The 16,686-nt window shown below is 41.5% G+C and overlaps 1 protein-coding gene across 3 annotated transcripts in view; it reads left to right on the top strand.

Moving 5' to 3' along the window:
- Window positions 1–16,686, top strand: part of crtc3 (CREB regulated transcription coactivator 3) — a 69,086-nt gene that overhangs the window by 19,254 nt on the left and 33,146 nt on the right. For all 3 annotated transcript variants that reach the window (XM_020522382.2, XM_020522380.2, XM_020522383.2), the window contains exons 2-3: window positions 378–488; window positions 10,899–11,033. In XM_020522382.2, the coding sequence (XP_020377971.1) occupies window positions 378–488; window positions 10,899–11,033 (246 nt within the window). The remainder of the gene's footprint in view (window positions 1–377; window positions 489–10,898; window positions 11,034–16,686) is intronic.

The raw sequence follows: 16,686 nt of genomic DNA, 5'->3' as shown, positions 1-16,686 counted from the left end.
GGATACGTATGTTCCCTGAAGACTGAAGTGCAGACAATCTGGTTCTTTTTACACATAAATTGTGTTGCTTGGTTTGACCAGTTTCAGACTTGTCAAAGGCGAGAAAATTCTGACTCTGCCGTACAGATGCATTTAAAGTGAAGCCAGATGCATACGATGAAGGAGGATATAGAGGGCATATTGGTAAACGAGCAAGGTGGGAGGACATGCAAGTAGAGCATAAACCCTGCATAAATGTGTTGGGCTGAAAGGACTGTTCCTGTGCCATATCTTCTGCAGAATTATATTTGCCAAATAAACACGCCCAACTTAATTATCATTGATAGTTGAGCTATGTAGGCCATTGTAAACTGATTCTGTCTTGTAATTGCTCCTAGGTACAGTTTCATAAACTACATCACTTACGTTTAGCACAGACCCGGGCACAGTATTATGGAGGATCGCTGCCCAACGTCAATCAGATTGGGAACAACGCAAACGACTTGGAGGTAACACCATTCGGGTACAACCATTGCACTGCATCCAGCCCAGACTTTCTGCCACCAGCTCTGACTGTCACTAGTGTTCTGTACCCATTCTCCTTTTCTTACTTAACCATGAGGAGAAAAGGCCAGTTGTTCTGTCTGCCTCTTTCTTGCCCTATATCTAACCTGAGCCTGTACCTATTCTGGGAGAGTTCTATGGAGACGGTAGAGGAAGCTTTACTTTGTGTAAAAGAGTAAAGGGAACGTTACTATGTATCTAACCTTGTGCTGTACCTGTCCTGGGAGAGTCTGATGGGGACAGAGCTGAGGGAGTTTTACTTTTCAGTTTGAAAGTGTAGAGGGAATTTTATTCTGTTTCTAATCCCATACTGTACCTGTTCTGGAAGTGTTCGATGTGGTGTTTCATTTCTTGGCTGAAACAACACTTGCCTTGATATAGACATAATTCACAACATAAACACTGCAGAACTGCTGAATAAATGTTTTAATGATCTTGTTTGTATCAATAACCAAGTCATTTTGAGATAGTAATCTCATTTGGTGGATCAGTTGTCAGGTATGAACTAATTGAACTTGCCTCTAGTGGGTTGACATCACCCCCCTGATTAGATTACTGTGTGGTAATCATTCCCACATATTAGTGAATCCAGCAGCAGTGCATATCTGCACACTGTAATCAGTTAGCATTTCAAGGAAGACTGGTTAATTAAACCAGGACCATCTATACTTGTTTGACGTATATGTGAAACACATGGCAGTCATTCACGTTTTATTGACTTACGTTCATTCTGTGAAGCTGTAGTGAGATGTAAGGGTCTGTTTTTATTTATTTGCAAAAAATATATTTAATTCATAAATTATTTGAGTACATTACAAAGCAGTTCAAGTCAGCTATTGCAGAAAATACAATCAAATGTATCATTTTTCACTTGAGCATTGCACTCTTAGATGCCTCTATCCCAATGCAGAATTGGAACATGTTCCAATTAATATGCTTTGGAACATTGCAGCAGGCTTAGGAGAGAAATGTTAGCATGAGAGTAAGGTGATTTATTGAGATAACAAACATGTTTTGGATAATTCCTACGGATAGAACAGAGAATTCTGGATGAGGGTGGGTTGCATTTTGAGCAGGATGACACACGAGAGGGAGAAAGATGTGGAGAGCATTGAGAACATGGTTCTGGAGATGGGAACATGTGACGGGGCATTGGTAATGAAATGATTTAAGAGTGACAGTGGGCAATGTTTTAGAACTTCAAGTGAGTGAACTGAGTTAGTGGGTGGTGTCAGTTTGGAATGGGGGGCTACTGTTTTTAATTAGTGGTGTTTTTCCACTTGAGACATGACGTTAGGCCAATCTGTGATTAAATTCGGAGTTAATTTTTCCAATGACTTAATGTTGTGCCAAATAATTCATGTACTTTGAGTCATTAATGTATTCTATGAAGTGATGCCAGTAGCAAATATTTCTGGAGGTGATCAGATTCATTGTGTATTCCTGAGTAGGACAACATATAATTCAGCCACACAAACCAGGAAGAGCCCCACCCTTGACCCAAGCCTGCCGTAAAAAACCAATCACTGCTAGCGGACTGCAGTTGAACTTGGGAGGGATCAAACAAATCTTTCTGCTAATTCATGAGTTGCATCAAATGGGAAGTGTGTGTGTTAGATGAATCCATTTTCAGATTTGATTGTGATCCCTGTAACCCTGCGTTTCCCATGGACATCCCTGGCAAGTGCAATTTCCCATGGCCAGTCCAGCTAACCTGCACATCTTTGGACTGTGGGAGGAAACCTGAGAATCCAGAGAAATACCATGCAGACACTGGGAGAACGTGCAATCTCCACACAGACAGTCGACCCAGGGTGGAATTGAACCAGGGTCCCTGGCTAACTACTGAGCCACTGTGCCACCCATTTAAATAGGAGTAGACAGTAGAAAAGGATGTGGAGGGCAGTATATGACACAGTTGCTTCCAGTAGCATCCAATGAGTTTTACTGCATCAGGTTCAATTTGCTTAGTTTGGATTCCAGTATTCAAATCAGTGTGATTTAGTAATCCTGAATTTGACTGACAGGGTGGTCAGAGTGACTGCAGTTAACAGGATAAAGCTACATGCTGTCTTTGGAAATGACACTGACATTTTATGGATTATAAAGAAAATTGACAAATTGTAAGATTGGGAAAGTTAGTTAACAGGGAAGCTAATGGCAAAATTATTAACTTTATATAATGGAGTACGTTCCCAAGAAAGACTTTAAATGGAATCATGAAGCAATTGGTTTTGTTTCTCAAAAAAGAAGGGATTGAGGGATGAAGTGGTAAGGTTGAGGGATGTGGTGGGTATTGTGGCTAGGGGATGTGGTTAGAGGGTGGGTGGGGTGATCCCTAGCTATTCAGTGAAAACAGACCCTTGTTGGCCTTGTGACTTCTAATCTGCTGCTTTAACTCCATCTCCCTATTTTATAATAACTATAGAACCATACAGAACAAATAAAGGCCATTGGGCCCATCATGCCTCTGTCCACTCTTGTAATCTATACTGAGGTGCCTCTGTCTGAAATGGAGTAGCCACATCTTCTCTCATCTCCTGTAGCACTGAAATTGCACCTTCGCCTAATATCCTTTTCAGTTGTGCATCAGTTTACGACTTTTCAACTTCACATTAACCCTGGTATTTCTTGAAATGCCTTTCCTTTACAGTATTCATTTTTAATTGCAATTTTCCTTTCTGTCCAAACACCACCATTAGTGTCGCACTGGGTAAAGATATTGTGTGAAAATTATAAATATATTTTACAGGAATTGTAAATACTGGTGATTGGCTGATGTTCAGAGTTTGATGTGTGACAGGACCATGTGGGGGGTTATTTGTGTTTTGGTTATACTATCAATTAAACCATGGTGATTCAAATTTTGACAGACGTGGAGAAGCTGAGCTGAAATAAACTGGAGAAAATCAAACTGTAAAGCAGGAGACACAGATTCCAGTTCTGTAGAGAGAAAAACAGAGATTCCCAAGGTGGCACAGTCTCCTGCTGGAGCAGGGAAGAGATTAGTCAGTGTATTCAACAGAGACCTAGGTAGTGTTTTGACTGAAGGAGTGCGTGGATAGGAGAGAGGTGAGATGGGATTGTTTCTTTTAGCTGAACTTTCCCACACTTCGAAGCTGCTTACTTGACTTGGAGTGAGCAATTCCAATACAATTGTTGCATTGTTGAGTGATTTAAGAACCAGTAACTCTGGTTTTGTCTGTGGACTCAATATCAGTTATCACCGTACCATTTCAGAGTTCTGTGGGGTGGATTATGTGCCGGGTGAACAGCAAAAGGCACCATAATTAGATCAATCTCATTGAGCTAGGAGATGCAGTTAGTTAACCAACCCCCTACTAGAAAGTGCATACCGTGGAGGGTGAAACTGTACTTTACTGCAGTAAAAACAAATGATGCTGGTGAAACTGAGCAGGACTCCTTTTCAGAGTCTTTGAACTCAAAATTTTACCTCTGTTTCTCTCTCCACAGATGCTGTCAGACCTACTGAATTGCTCTAACACTCTGTTTTTATTTGAGATCTCCAGCATCTATAATATTTTGCTTTCATTAACTCTCTGTGCCTTCCCTGCTCAAATAGTACTACAGTGGCACCACTTGGGTCTATATCCTACAGAATGTACTCCTCGAGGAGAGAAGAGACTGATCAAAGGAAGTGAAATCCATGGGATTCCTGGTAGTCGCTAGCTGAGAGAGTTGTATACACCAGGAGTGTACATACCAGCTACATTGGTGAATGTAACCACTAAATGCATTGCAGTCTGCTATTATGTGGCAGAATCTGGTGTCCTTGAGAAGGTCACTGGGTTTGAGCTGTGTCATCTCTATCTCTGTTTACTGTCCCCTACTGCCTGCTTTCATTTGTCCTGTTCAAGGTTTCTCTGTTTGTGTTCTGCTGCTGCCCTTCCCCCTTGTCTCTCTTTCTGAGTATGGAGTTAATTATCAAAATATCTTTGAGCAGGACACCGCTGAGATTACAAAACACCACAATTCTTAAAGGTACAGGATGTCTATGAGTTTGTTGTTGCAAAACCATTTTAACTATAATGATGTTCTGAATTTATCCTTTGATTTTTGTCAGCTTATCTAAGTTGGTAGTGGTTTCTCTTCTGAATTCGTATTCATTGGGTTCACGCTGCATTCCAGTGACTTTAGCACACTCTGAGGACCTACTTCTAGTAGTCAGGAAGTACTGCATTGTCAGAGCTACTGGTTCAGGCATTAAACAAAGGCACTCCCTGTTCAAGTAAAGTTTACCAAAGTCTTGTCCTGCTCAGATGGGTGTTCCGTATCCACCAGCAATATCAAAAATGGCTCAGGGACTTCATGCTGTGTCCTGGCTAAGGTCCATCCCTCTTCAAACAATATATTAAAAATGGAACAACCGCTTATCCTTCTCACTGAGAGGGAGGAATTTTGCTGTTTACACGCAGCTTTTCACTTCCAAGACAATGATGATGGTTTCTGAGAGATGTATTAAGTTACTGTATAAGTGTAATTTTTGATTAATTTTGAAAGCTATTGTAACCTCACTGGCTGTGTACTACCTGAGTGTCATATCTCTGGTTGTGGATGTTCCCTGTTGCATTATGGAGTTCAATGTGAGACTGTAACTTCAGGTTCCAGCAACGTAGTCTGCTGCCAGCTGTCCTGCTGTGGAAATTATTGCCTTGCTTAATTACAGGACTGAGTCTGGAGTTTGGGGCTGTACCAATTGCCAACCCAGTTCCCCACCTCAGTACAGAAAGCAGTAGGCAGGTATTTGTGTAAAGGTGGGCAGGGAGATTACTGAAGAGCTAGCAGTGGTGCAGAGAGGACTTCTGGCTCAAGCACTGAAAGAATTGAGTTGTTGAAAGAAAATGGAAAAATGTAGATTCCTTAGTCCTACAGTGAGGTGGTGTATAATATCAAAAATTGTGTACACCAAGTAAATGTGGAAAGAACAAAAGACCCCCACTTATGTTGCATTTCACAATCTCTATAATCAATTTTCACTCCGTCAGCTCCCACAAATAGCACTGTGATGGGCAAAATAAATCTGATAATGTGGTACAAGCAGAAACAAAGTGCTGGAGAAACTCAGCAGGTCTGACCTCATGTGTGGAGAGAAAAAGAGAATTAACATTTTGAGTCGGGTGACCTTTCGGCAGAGCATGAACTCCAAAGTTTTAATTCTATGCGTTTCTCTTCACAGATGCTGCCAGGCCTGCTGAGTTTCTCCAGCATCTGCAGGTCTTTATTTTGGATGATGTAGTGTTGTTAGTGACAGGTAAATGTTTGTCAGGACATCAACAAGAATTGCTTTGCCCTTTGCCTGGTTGAGAGGGCAGACAGAGCTTTAATATCTCATCAGAAAGACAACAGCTTTAACAGCACAACGTTCCCTCAGTACTCCATTGCAGGGGCAGCTGAATTAATGCTGTCGAGTGGGGCTTGAACTCACAATCCTCTAATTTGTAGGCAAAGATGTTACCCATTAAACCTAGGCTGACAATGGAATTTCTCTGTCCTATTGTCACAGTTTGTCATGGAGTCTCATTGTGGGTTCACCTTAGAGACAGTTTTATAGTTCCCTGTGATAGTCTCCATATGTCCTTGTCAGTTTTCACAATAAAATGTGAAGTTATGCAAGAAGCTGACGTTGAGCTGATTTACTGCTCCACCAGATAAGTTATGCTGCCGCTGATTCACTGCTAAATGCAGCAGTTTCGGTCAAGTGCACCCCTGTCAGTTTTGACCCCTGTTAATGTTGTACATGGAATAAACAGTGGTTTCAGTGATTATTATGTGCAAGAATTGCTATTCAGAGCTGTCTCCAAGAGCAGTTTATAATCTCCTTGGGAAAAAAATCCTAAATTTAAATTTTCTTGTGAACACTGTGCATGCATTTCCCAGTGACTTGATCACATAATCCAGACTGACACCACAAAACCAGTACTGAGCAAGACAGTTTGACCATTTTTCAGATGAAACTTTAAACTTGGGCCTGAGGGGCTGGTAAGTATAAAGGATTCCAGAGGCATATTCACAAAGAAGTATAGAAGGTCTCCCAAATATTATAGTCAATAGTTATCGTTCAACCAACATTACTGAATACCAGATTATCTGGTCACTTTTATTGTTTGTGGGAGTGTGCTGTTGATAAAATGACTGTCACATTTCCTACATTGTAGCAGTGACTACACTTTAAAAGTACTTTATGGCTGAGATGTACTTTGGGATGTCCTGAAGTTGTGAACACTGGTGATACAAAAAAGGCCTTCCATCTTTTACTTTATTTCATTGTTTGCTGTGTTAGCCATTGAGTAAGTTACGACCAGCACAGTTTGTGTGGCAAGATTCGGTTTATTAAATCTGGAAGCAAAAAGCCACACCAGTAAAATTGATTGTGATTAAAGGACAAGTTATTTCACAACAGTCCTGAAGGGAAGGAAACCTGCCATCCTTTTTTGGCCCTGTACCATTAGCCCCACTGCAAGGTCGTTGACTCTTAACTACCTTTGAAGTGTGCCAGCAAGGCACTAATGTGCATCAAATCACTTTGAGTTGTCCTTGTACTATGGAGAGCACTTGCCACTGCCTCCTCAAGAATGGGCATGAACTACCAGCCTTATCACACATAATACCCACACCCAAAGAATTAAATAAATTTCCAAGGAAAATCTTTTAAAATCATTTATTAGCTTTTGAACTTGGGAGTCTCACCTGATTTGCTACTTAACAACAGTTTTACAATGCTCTTCCATGTTGGAAGCAGACGGACCAGTCGTAGCTTCTTTAATGGCGCTCCAGTGAGGTCAGCTAACTCTAAGACTGAGAATCAAACACTGGAGCCTCTCTATTCAGTCTTTCTGACCAGTTAGTCTCACTAAGATTTGGATGAATGGTGTTGAGGTTAGAGGGGTTCCAGCAGCACGATTATCAGCTTGGCCCTGTATAAGTGTGGGAGTTCAATCACACATTTGCAGTTCTGGTAATTTGTATGAAGATGAGGTACAATTGCACAGGTTGCCAGTTTTGCACATTGTACGTTGATGGGGTGCAAAGCACAGTTGTACTGAGTGTATTACAGTGATTATGAACAAATTCCAAACAATATAAGCTGAGTTGGGAACGGTGGTATAGGTCAACAGTTGTTACATCTGCCTTCCCATGAAGTTGAAAGATGTTGAAAGCATTGTTTTTTCAGGGTGTTTCTTGCTAGGTGGCCTCTGGACAAAGATGCTATTCTGTAAGACAGTTCAACATGTATATGAACATATGAGTTAGAAGCAGAAATAGGCCATTCAACCCCTTGAGCATGTACAACCATTTGATAAAATCATGACTGATCTGATTGTGACTTCAGCTCCTTTTATGACAGCTTCTCCTCGGACCCGTAATCAAGAATCAATCTAACTCGGCCTTAAAACTATTCAATGACCCAGTCTTCACTGTTCTCTAGGGAAGAGAATGCCAACTCTCTGAGAGAAAAAAAATTATCCCCCTCTCTACATTAAATGGGAGACCCCTAAATCGTGTACCTGATTTCAAGAATCTCCCACAAAGAGAAACATCCTTTCAGCATCTACCATGTCCAATTCCTTCACAATCTGGAATGTTTCAGTGAGGTGGCCTCTTGTACTTCTAAACTCCTACTGAGACAGACCTCACCTGTCCAAATTTCTTCATGGAAAAATGTCTCATTCATCGCAGGAATCAGTCACGTGAACCTTATCTAAACTTCTTCTCATGCAATTCCCCTCCTTTTCATATTCCATCCCCCTTGCAAAAAAATGCCAACGTACTATGTGTCTACCAAGTCACTTTGCACTGGAGTATTCATGCACCAGGACCCCCAAAGCCCTCTGTATGTTCTGATTCTGTAATTTCTAACCATTTAAATAGTACTATTTAATATACTATACTATTCTATTTAAATATTTGTTCTATGCTTTTCTACTCTTCCTGTCAAAGTGAACAAGTTTGCATTTTTTTCACATTCTGATACTCTATCTGTCAAATTTTTGCCCACTCACTCAACTATCTTTATCCATTTGCAGACTCCTTACGGCCTCTTTACAACACACTTCCCTACCTATCCTTGCGTCATCAGAAAATTTATCAATGTACATTCAGTCCCTTCATCCTAGTCATTGATACAGGAAGTACCTCAAGTTTGAGCTATTTGCTTCAAGTGTGCCTTAAGAACTCATGAACTGCACATGATCCCTGCCCAACACAGAGGAGCTGGCACTGGAAGTTGATTGCTTCAGGCACTGTGTAAAGTTGCTGCTGTTGTATGGTGTATACAGTGTTGTCACTGGAGACAACTTTATATTTGTCACTTGTCTAGCCTGGGTGATGTGAGAGCTTTGCATGTGGAGAGCAGCCAAAATGTCACAGGCATTGATGTATTATGTATGCTTGCCTGGTTTTTAATGCAGGAGCTGGTTCCCACAGAGACTGGGTATGTATAAATGCAAAGGAGTTATGTGCTGGTCTGTCTTGTAAGTCCAGGATAGAAGGTGGCGTGATAGAAACCTGAACTTTACTGTAGCAACAGATGTGTCACCCAAGCACACCTGTCCACTGCAGGGGCTTTTTACTGATCGTTATTAGCAAGTTCAAGAAGTTTGAGAAGTTAAGAGGAGGCGAGGAGTCTAACTAGTGCCACTCTGTCTCTGGGCTTTCAGAATCTAGGGTCACCAGCTCATGAGTGCCATTGTTTGAAAGCCTTGGGGTACCAACAGGGTGAGAAAAGTGCCTCAGTGTTTCTATCAAGTGGAACATTGTGTGTGCATGCCATTTTCACACAGTTCATGTAAAATGGGAAAAACATCCTGCTCCATACACTCATTTCCAAACTTAGGCTATGTTCAGAAAACATAGTATAACCCAGGAGAGTAATACAGATGCTTTATCAGTCGGCTGTGATAAATTGAAGTGACAAATTAATGGTCTGTTTTGGTGTTGCCTGCTCCCAAAGTGTGCTTGGTGCGTTGTCAACATCAGCTTACTGGCTTGTTAGCTGTCAGTGGGCATGTAATCATATAACCCAACGTGAAGCAACTGAAAGGACTGCATAGGGAGTCCATCACTGTACTTCAACATGTACACTCTTCCAAAATAATGAACTCGGTGACGTTGTTGAGAATCTATTCATAGTAGCCTGACAAAGCTCTCCTTATGATCAGGCCAGTCCTGGTGCAGGAATGATCCAGTATTGAGGTTGATCTGTGGTGGTACTGAGCTTTTCCAGGCTTGGCTGTTGCTGATATTTTGTTACAGGTTGCAGTCTCCCTGAGATGCAGTTCCTCGGATGGGATATTTATTCATCTGGGAATAAATAAAGCATTGTGGAATTCCTTTTTCTTGATGCTGCAGTGTGATTGGTGTCTCTGGAGACTGTTGCATAACCTAAACTCGTTTTCAAATTCGGCATCATTACACTTAGGCATCTTTGCAACCTTCTCCATTGCTGGAGCATTCCAAGATCTCGCCTCCAGATCTGATCTCTTATGCATCTCTGATTTAATTCTCCACCATTAGTGACTGTGACTTTAGCTGCCTTGGTCCTAACATTGAGACAAAACAAAGAACTGTGGATGCTGGTGTCTGAAACGAAAACAGAAACTCAGCAGGTCTGGTAGCACGTGTGGGAAGAAAGCAGAGTTAATGTTTCAAGTCCAGTGACTCTTCATCAGAACTGTAAGCAGCTAGGAAAAGAGCAGTATTTTATGCTGAAGAGAAAGTTGGGGGTGAGGGGAAGGGGAGAGGTGAGCAGATTGGTGTAGATGGAGCCCAGAGAGATATAGAGAGAGAGAGAGATGAAAAGGGTTGGTAAACAAGAAGATAGCAGATGGCAGCCCATAACAGAAGAAAAGATTCATAAGTGACAATCTTGGGAATTCTTTCCCTAACGTCTCTTCCTTGCTATCCATTTATGAGGTACTTTTTAACACCTACATCTTTGACCAATCTTTTGGTCACCTGATCTAATACCTGCATATGCCGGTTGATGTCAGATCATGTCTAATTATGATCCTGTGAAGCACCTTGAGATCCTTCAGCACATTGAAGGCAATATATAAAATCCAGACTGTCGATGTTGTGCATGGTTGAGTGACTTGAATCAGTTCACCTGCGTAATATTGAGATGACAAGGTGTGTGTTGTGTCCAGATATAGAGTAACCTGCTGTCACTATGTTATCAGTGTGTTGCTATCCACATTGTGCTCTCTGTGGGGACACAGTGGAATTTGTCCTTTTAAATGCCTCATGGAGGCGATTGGTGGTAACCTATTGATCAGTGTAGAGAGATAGTAGGCAGCATTTTAAAATTCTTTTTCTTTCTCTCTTGCCACCCTCAGACGTCATTGCATCCCACTCTGGATTCTGCACGAGGAACGCGGCATCATGGTTTGGTGGAGAGGGTTCACAGAGACCGGAGTCACATGATATCACCTCGCCGACGCCAGCCTGCAGTGGATAAACATGGCCGACAGATATCCTTTGTGTTCCCCTCACTTCCCAGGCCTACATTATATTTGTAGAATTTCATTTTTGTTTTCAGTGAATAGTGATGTTAGATCTGCAAAACCTTTTTTCTGCTATTTTAAATGATATGCATGAAACTATCTATCCTTCAAAAAAATGGTTCTGGTTGTGTTTATAGAGAGCACTGTGAGCTGTATAACACAGGAGTGAACCTCAGGATTACAGTGCTGTCACTGCCGGTGATGGCAGTGGGAGCAGTTTAAGGAGGTCTGCACACTGGAAAATAAATTAGAGGGACTACTGACCTTTGTATTCCCAGGAGTGATCCAAATTTGGAATGCATTGCCTGGAGATGTGGTGGTGGCAGGTTCAGCTGAGGCATCCAAGAGGAAATTGGATGATTATTTGGATAGAAACAATGTGCAGGCCTACAGGAAAAAGGTAGGAGATTGGCACTTAGACAAAATACTCAGAGAGCCGATGCAGATACAATGGGCTGAATGACTGCCTCCTGCACCACAGCATTCGGTGACTTCTTCCTCCTTCACCATGCTAGATTATGGGAGATTGCAGCATAGTGGTAATGACACTGGACTAGTAATCCAGTGACCCAAACTAAACTCTGAGGACATTATTTCAAATCCCACCATGGCTCCTGGTAGACTTGAAACTAAATTAATGAAATAGAAATTAAAAAGCTAGTCTCCAGTGATGGTGACTGTGTCATTAAAAACCCATCTAGTTCATTAATTTTATTTACAGGAAGGAAATCTGCTATCCTTACCCTCTGGCCTATGTGTGACTCCAGACCAACAGCAGTAGCATTGACTCTTAGCAACCCTCTGAACTCACCTGGCAAGCCATCAAGGGAAAATAATGATGGGCAATATCCCATGAAAAAATAAAGACAAGAAATACACAACTTTGTGCTCTGTTTCCTGCTTTCACTCATCTTATCTGGGTACTTAAATCTGAGGAACTCCTCAATTATTCACACTCTCCCCTTTAGTTCACAATCCACAGCCTTTTAGAACTCAGTCTTGGTGTCAGTTGAGCTCCTGCTCTTGAATTGCGTTGGGTTCTTTCTTCCTCTTCAGTCTTTGTGCTGAAATGTGCTCTTAAATGAGCCTTCAAAATAGGTTTCTCTGGTAATTCTCAGTATGGACTAACCCAACAGACAAAGTGGAAGAGAGGAGCCAAAACCTTTCTGGAGTGAGCTATTGCTATGTGATCAAATAGTTCATTGTTTACAGTAATTTGAAAGGCTTAAAAATTGTTTGTGAGTGAAACCTGGTCGAAATGTTACAGAATTTGAGGTGCCAGCCTCCCTCATAGGTGTAGCCCTCCCACCTCTAAGTGAGAAAGTTCAAGTCCCACTCCCAGACCTGCTGTTGCAATTAAGGCTATGCAGCACTGAGGGTGTTCTGCATTGTCAGAGCCATTGTCTTTCAGGTGAGGGTTGAAGCCTGTTTTGGCTGTGGAGTAAATGTTAAAGATCTCTATTCAAAGAAAAGGAGGGAGATTTTTTCAGGCCTGTTAGTGTGTCAAGCATAGAATCATACAATACAGAAGAGGCTGTACTAACAAATGAGCTGAATCAACACAAGTCCCACTTTCCAGCACCAAGCCCACAGCCTTGAATGGCCCATAACCTTGGCAGTAGCATCATGCTAATACCTCCTACTTGAAACCCACACATTTAGTTCATGCCTTCAGGCGTTGACATTTTAGTTTCTCACATCCTTTACTACCCAGTTAAGCTCTGAACCAGGGACTTCCTGATCTGGATGTTTCAGATCTAAGCCATCCATACCTAAAACCATGCTCTGTAATTTATTCAAACTATTAGCTTGAAATTAAGAGTTGTGGGCTTGACTGCTGTGACCTTGGCCACTTAATCTCTAGCATCAATTCACTGAATTTTTACAGTGCAATAAGTTTTAATCTTTGAAACCACTGTGATACAGAAGTAATTAAGTGCAAACTGACCCGATTCAGAAGAGAAGCAAAGAACAAGGGAAAAGTCTACTGTATTGTTTTCCTGTGTTGAAGTGCATCTGCTTCCAGCTGCCTGAGATATTTTACACTGCGTACTTAATAGCAACCTACAATTTAGCAGGTTCAGTGAGGAGTTAAGCACATTTTAAATAGAGTTTTGGAGCTTTGGGAATACCCACTGCATCACACTGTCATTTTCTCTGGTCACACACTAAATCTGTTATCTTTAACAGAAAGGTTTTGCATTTCCACAGGGCTTTCATGATATTGGGATATTTCAAAGCATTTTACAGCCAGTTATGTAGCATGGTGGCTCAGCGGTTAGCACTGCTGCCTCTGTGCAAGGGACCCAGATTCGATTCCAGCCTTGGAATTGATGTCTGTCTAGAGTTTACACCCTCTCAGCGTGTCTGTGTGTGGGTTTCCTCCAGGAGCTCTGATTTCCTCTCAAAGTCCAAAGAAAACATCGGATTTATGGACATTTAGAGAGGTGAAAATTGTTTAGGGACAGTCAGCATGGTTTTGAGTGAGGAAAATCATGTCTGACAAATTTGACTGAGTTTTTTGAGCAAGTTACCAAAAAGATTGATGAGAGCAGAAAAGTAGACATCATTTACTTGTTGATACTGTTGATGTATCGTCACTGTTATAATGTAAGAAATGTGGCAAAAGTACAGAAAGCTCCTACAAACAGCAAGATCACATTTAGGTTGTTATTAAAGGGATTCATTTTGACCATGACTTCAGGGAGAGTTTCCCCCGCTCTTCTTTGAAAGAGCGCCATGGGAATATTTGCTTCTACTTGAGAGGACAAGCAGGATCTGAAAGATGGTATTCTTGGCAACATAGCGTTTCCCCCAGGACTGCACTGAAGTATCAGCCTTATTTGTGCAGTTGAAATGTCTGGATTGAGGCTTGAATCACTAGCTTCTGCCATGGAAGCAAGAGTGCTACCCACTGAGCTAAGACCCCTTTTATGAAGAATGCTTCATGCACTGTCTGAAGAGAATGTCTCATTGTCCTATCTGCACCTCAAGGTAATTTTAGCAGCTGGTAAGTGCACTGCCAGGAGAGCACCAGGTACAATTCTGGATCACTTCTAGGTTAGTTAGCCACTGCTGGGTAACAGTAGGCTTCAGCATCTGTGAAGAAGAAAATCAGATCTTGCATACAGACAGAGTTTAACAACTTCTGCTGGAGAGTGTGTATGTGCAAGTGTTGACAGGCTGATTACAGTGGCTTTGTGCAATCCTGATTTTGTAAGATTCTATTTGTACACATTAGCCTTGCAGGAAAGGGAATGCTAGTTGACATTTTCCCTAAGCTCCAGCATCCACAGACGCCTTCAAGTTATGTCTATTTGTTATTGAAAAGACACTTTGATATGATGATTTTACTTTTGATGGTGAGAAATGGGATATTTTTGGAGTATTTTTGTGTTGCACGTGTGAGATGCGTGACTGCTAAAACATTGTCAAGTGACATTTCCTGTTGTGTTGGGGTATGGTAACCGGCGTTGAATATTATCAGCTCAATAGTGTGAAGATGATTCAGCTCTTCTGCTACTCTGCTATTGGATCTGGTGATTGACGATCAGTTCAGTGCCTTGTGATGTTTCTAAATTAACTGCGACATTTCTGGTAACTTTGACATTTTCACCAGCTTCTGTTGAATGACCTGCTGTCAACACAGGTCACCCTAGTTGAGACGAACACGCCATTGTCCTGATTCACATTGTGCAGCAAGAGCATGTTTTGTGGAGGTAGTGATTAAGAGGGGGTTTAATGCCTGGCCTGGGCCAAGCAAGGTGATCTCCATAAAGCATGGATGCTTTCCCAGAGAAATCAACCTTCCTAATCCTGTTCACAAACACAAGCATGGCTTGTGGTCATGAACAAAGGACTGGGTAATGGAGTTCAAGTCCCACCATGGTCACTTGTGAAGTTGTATATTGTAGTGTGTAGTTGTAAATCTGGTGCTTCACGTACTGGCAGCTATTTCACTCAAAGGGAGTGTGATACCTAAACTCACGTTACAGTGCAACAAATTAATTGCATTGTTGGTCAGTGTGAGCTAATGCATTTTTATCGAAAGAATAATGAGACCAGACATATCGCAGGTAGACAGGGTAGTTAAGAAGGCATTTAGCACACTTACCTTCATTGCTCAAACCTTTTGAGTATAGGAGTCAGGACATTGTGTAGAGGTTGTACAGGACATTGGGAGGCCTCTTCTGGCGTACTGTTTGCAGTTCTGGTCGCCCTGTTACAAAAACAATATTATTAAATTGAAGAGGGTTCAGAAAAGATTTTACCAGGATGTTGCTGGGAATGGAGAGTTTGAGACATAAAAATAGACTGGAAAAACTGAGACATTTTTCACAAGCGTAGGAGGTTTAGGGACATTGATAAGGTGAATGACAAGGTCTTTTCCCTAGGGTAGGGGAGTTCAAACTAGGGGCATATTTTTAAGGTGAGAGGAGAAAGATTTAAAAAGGACATGGGGGCAACATTTTTACAGAGAGTAGTTCATGTATGGCATGAACTGCCAGAGAAAGTGTTGGATGCCAGTACAGTAACAACGTTTGAAAGACATTTGGATAAGATCATGAATAGGAAAGATTTTGGAGGAATATGAGCCTAATGCAGGCAGGTGGGATTAGTTTAGTTTGGGAACATGGTCGGTGTGGACTGGTTAGACTGAAAGGTCTGTTTCCATGCTATGACTCTGTATACCTCTTGAAGAATAGAATTCCTAACTGGAAATAGAGGAGCAGATGAATCTCACGGGTGGTATGGATGCACAAATCGCCAAATCTAGTGAAACAAGTTAATATTTTTTTAAATTAACCAAGCAATTCAGATTCCTGGCAGGTCAGAATTGAAAAGCAGGGAGGCTATATTAAACTTCTATAAAATCCTTGTTAGATAGTGCTGAGTGTTGTGCAGTTCTGTATCCCATAATACAAAAAGGATATAATGGCACTAGAGAGGGTGCAAAAAATATGTACAAGAATTATGCTAGAATTGAGAGGATATAACATCAGAAAAGGTCAAACAAGCTGTGCTTTTTTCCCTCTTGAAAAAGGGAAGATTAAGTGTGCCTTATTTTAACAATGGAAGGACAGATATAGAGATGCTTCCATTTATGAGGGAGATCAGAACTGGGGACTGTGAAGATAAGGCAGTCCCGAATAAATTCACCTGGGAAATCAGGGGAAGCTTGTTTACTCAGTATTGAAAATGTGGAACTTGCAACCACATGGAGAAGTTGAGGCAACATACATAGATTCATTTATGAGGAATCCAGATAAGCTAATGAGGGTGAGGAAGTTGACTGGTTTTCTGATTGGGGCCTCCTTCTCATCATTTAATTCAATGAATTATAAATGCCAGCACTAGTCGGGCTCAATGGCTTGATTTCATGTTGTGATATTCTTTGATACCATATCCCAATGGGATGATGAAGATGAAAATGATTTATCCAGGGATGTGTGCCTTAAAGTGAACACGAAACAGGACCTGGACACTCAATAGGATAGTGAGGTATTGGAGGACAAGACTTAACAATTGGAGTGCGTGGAACCCGTGTCACAGTGAACATAAATCACATGCAATACTTTAGTGACTTTAAGAATGTGAGTCCCTCATCATTGGGAATTGC

The sequence above is a fragment of the Rhincodon typus genome, chromosome 36, assembly GCF_021869965.1.
Source record: "Rhincodon typus isolate 14 chromosome 36, sRhiTyp1.1, whole genome shotgun sequence".
NCBI lineage: Eukaryota > Metazoa > Chordata > Chondrichthyes > Orectolobiformes > Rhincodontidae > Rhincodon > Rhincodon typus.
The sequence above is the reverse complement of the archived record's forward strand: the minus strand, read 5'-3'. Positions and strand labels throughout refer to the sequence as shown.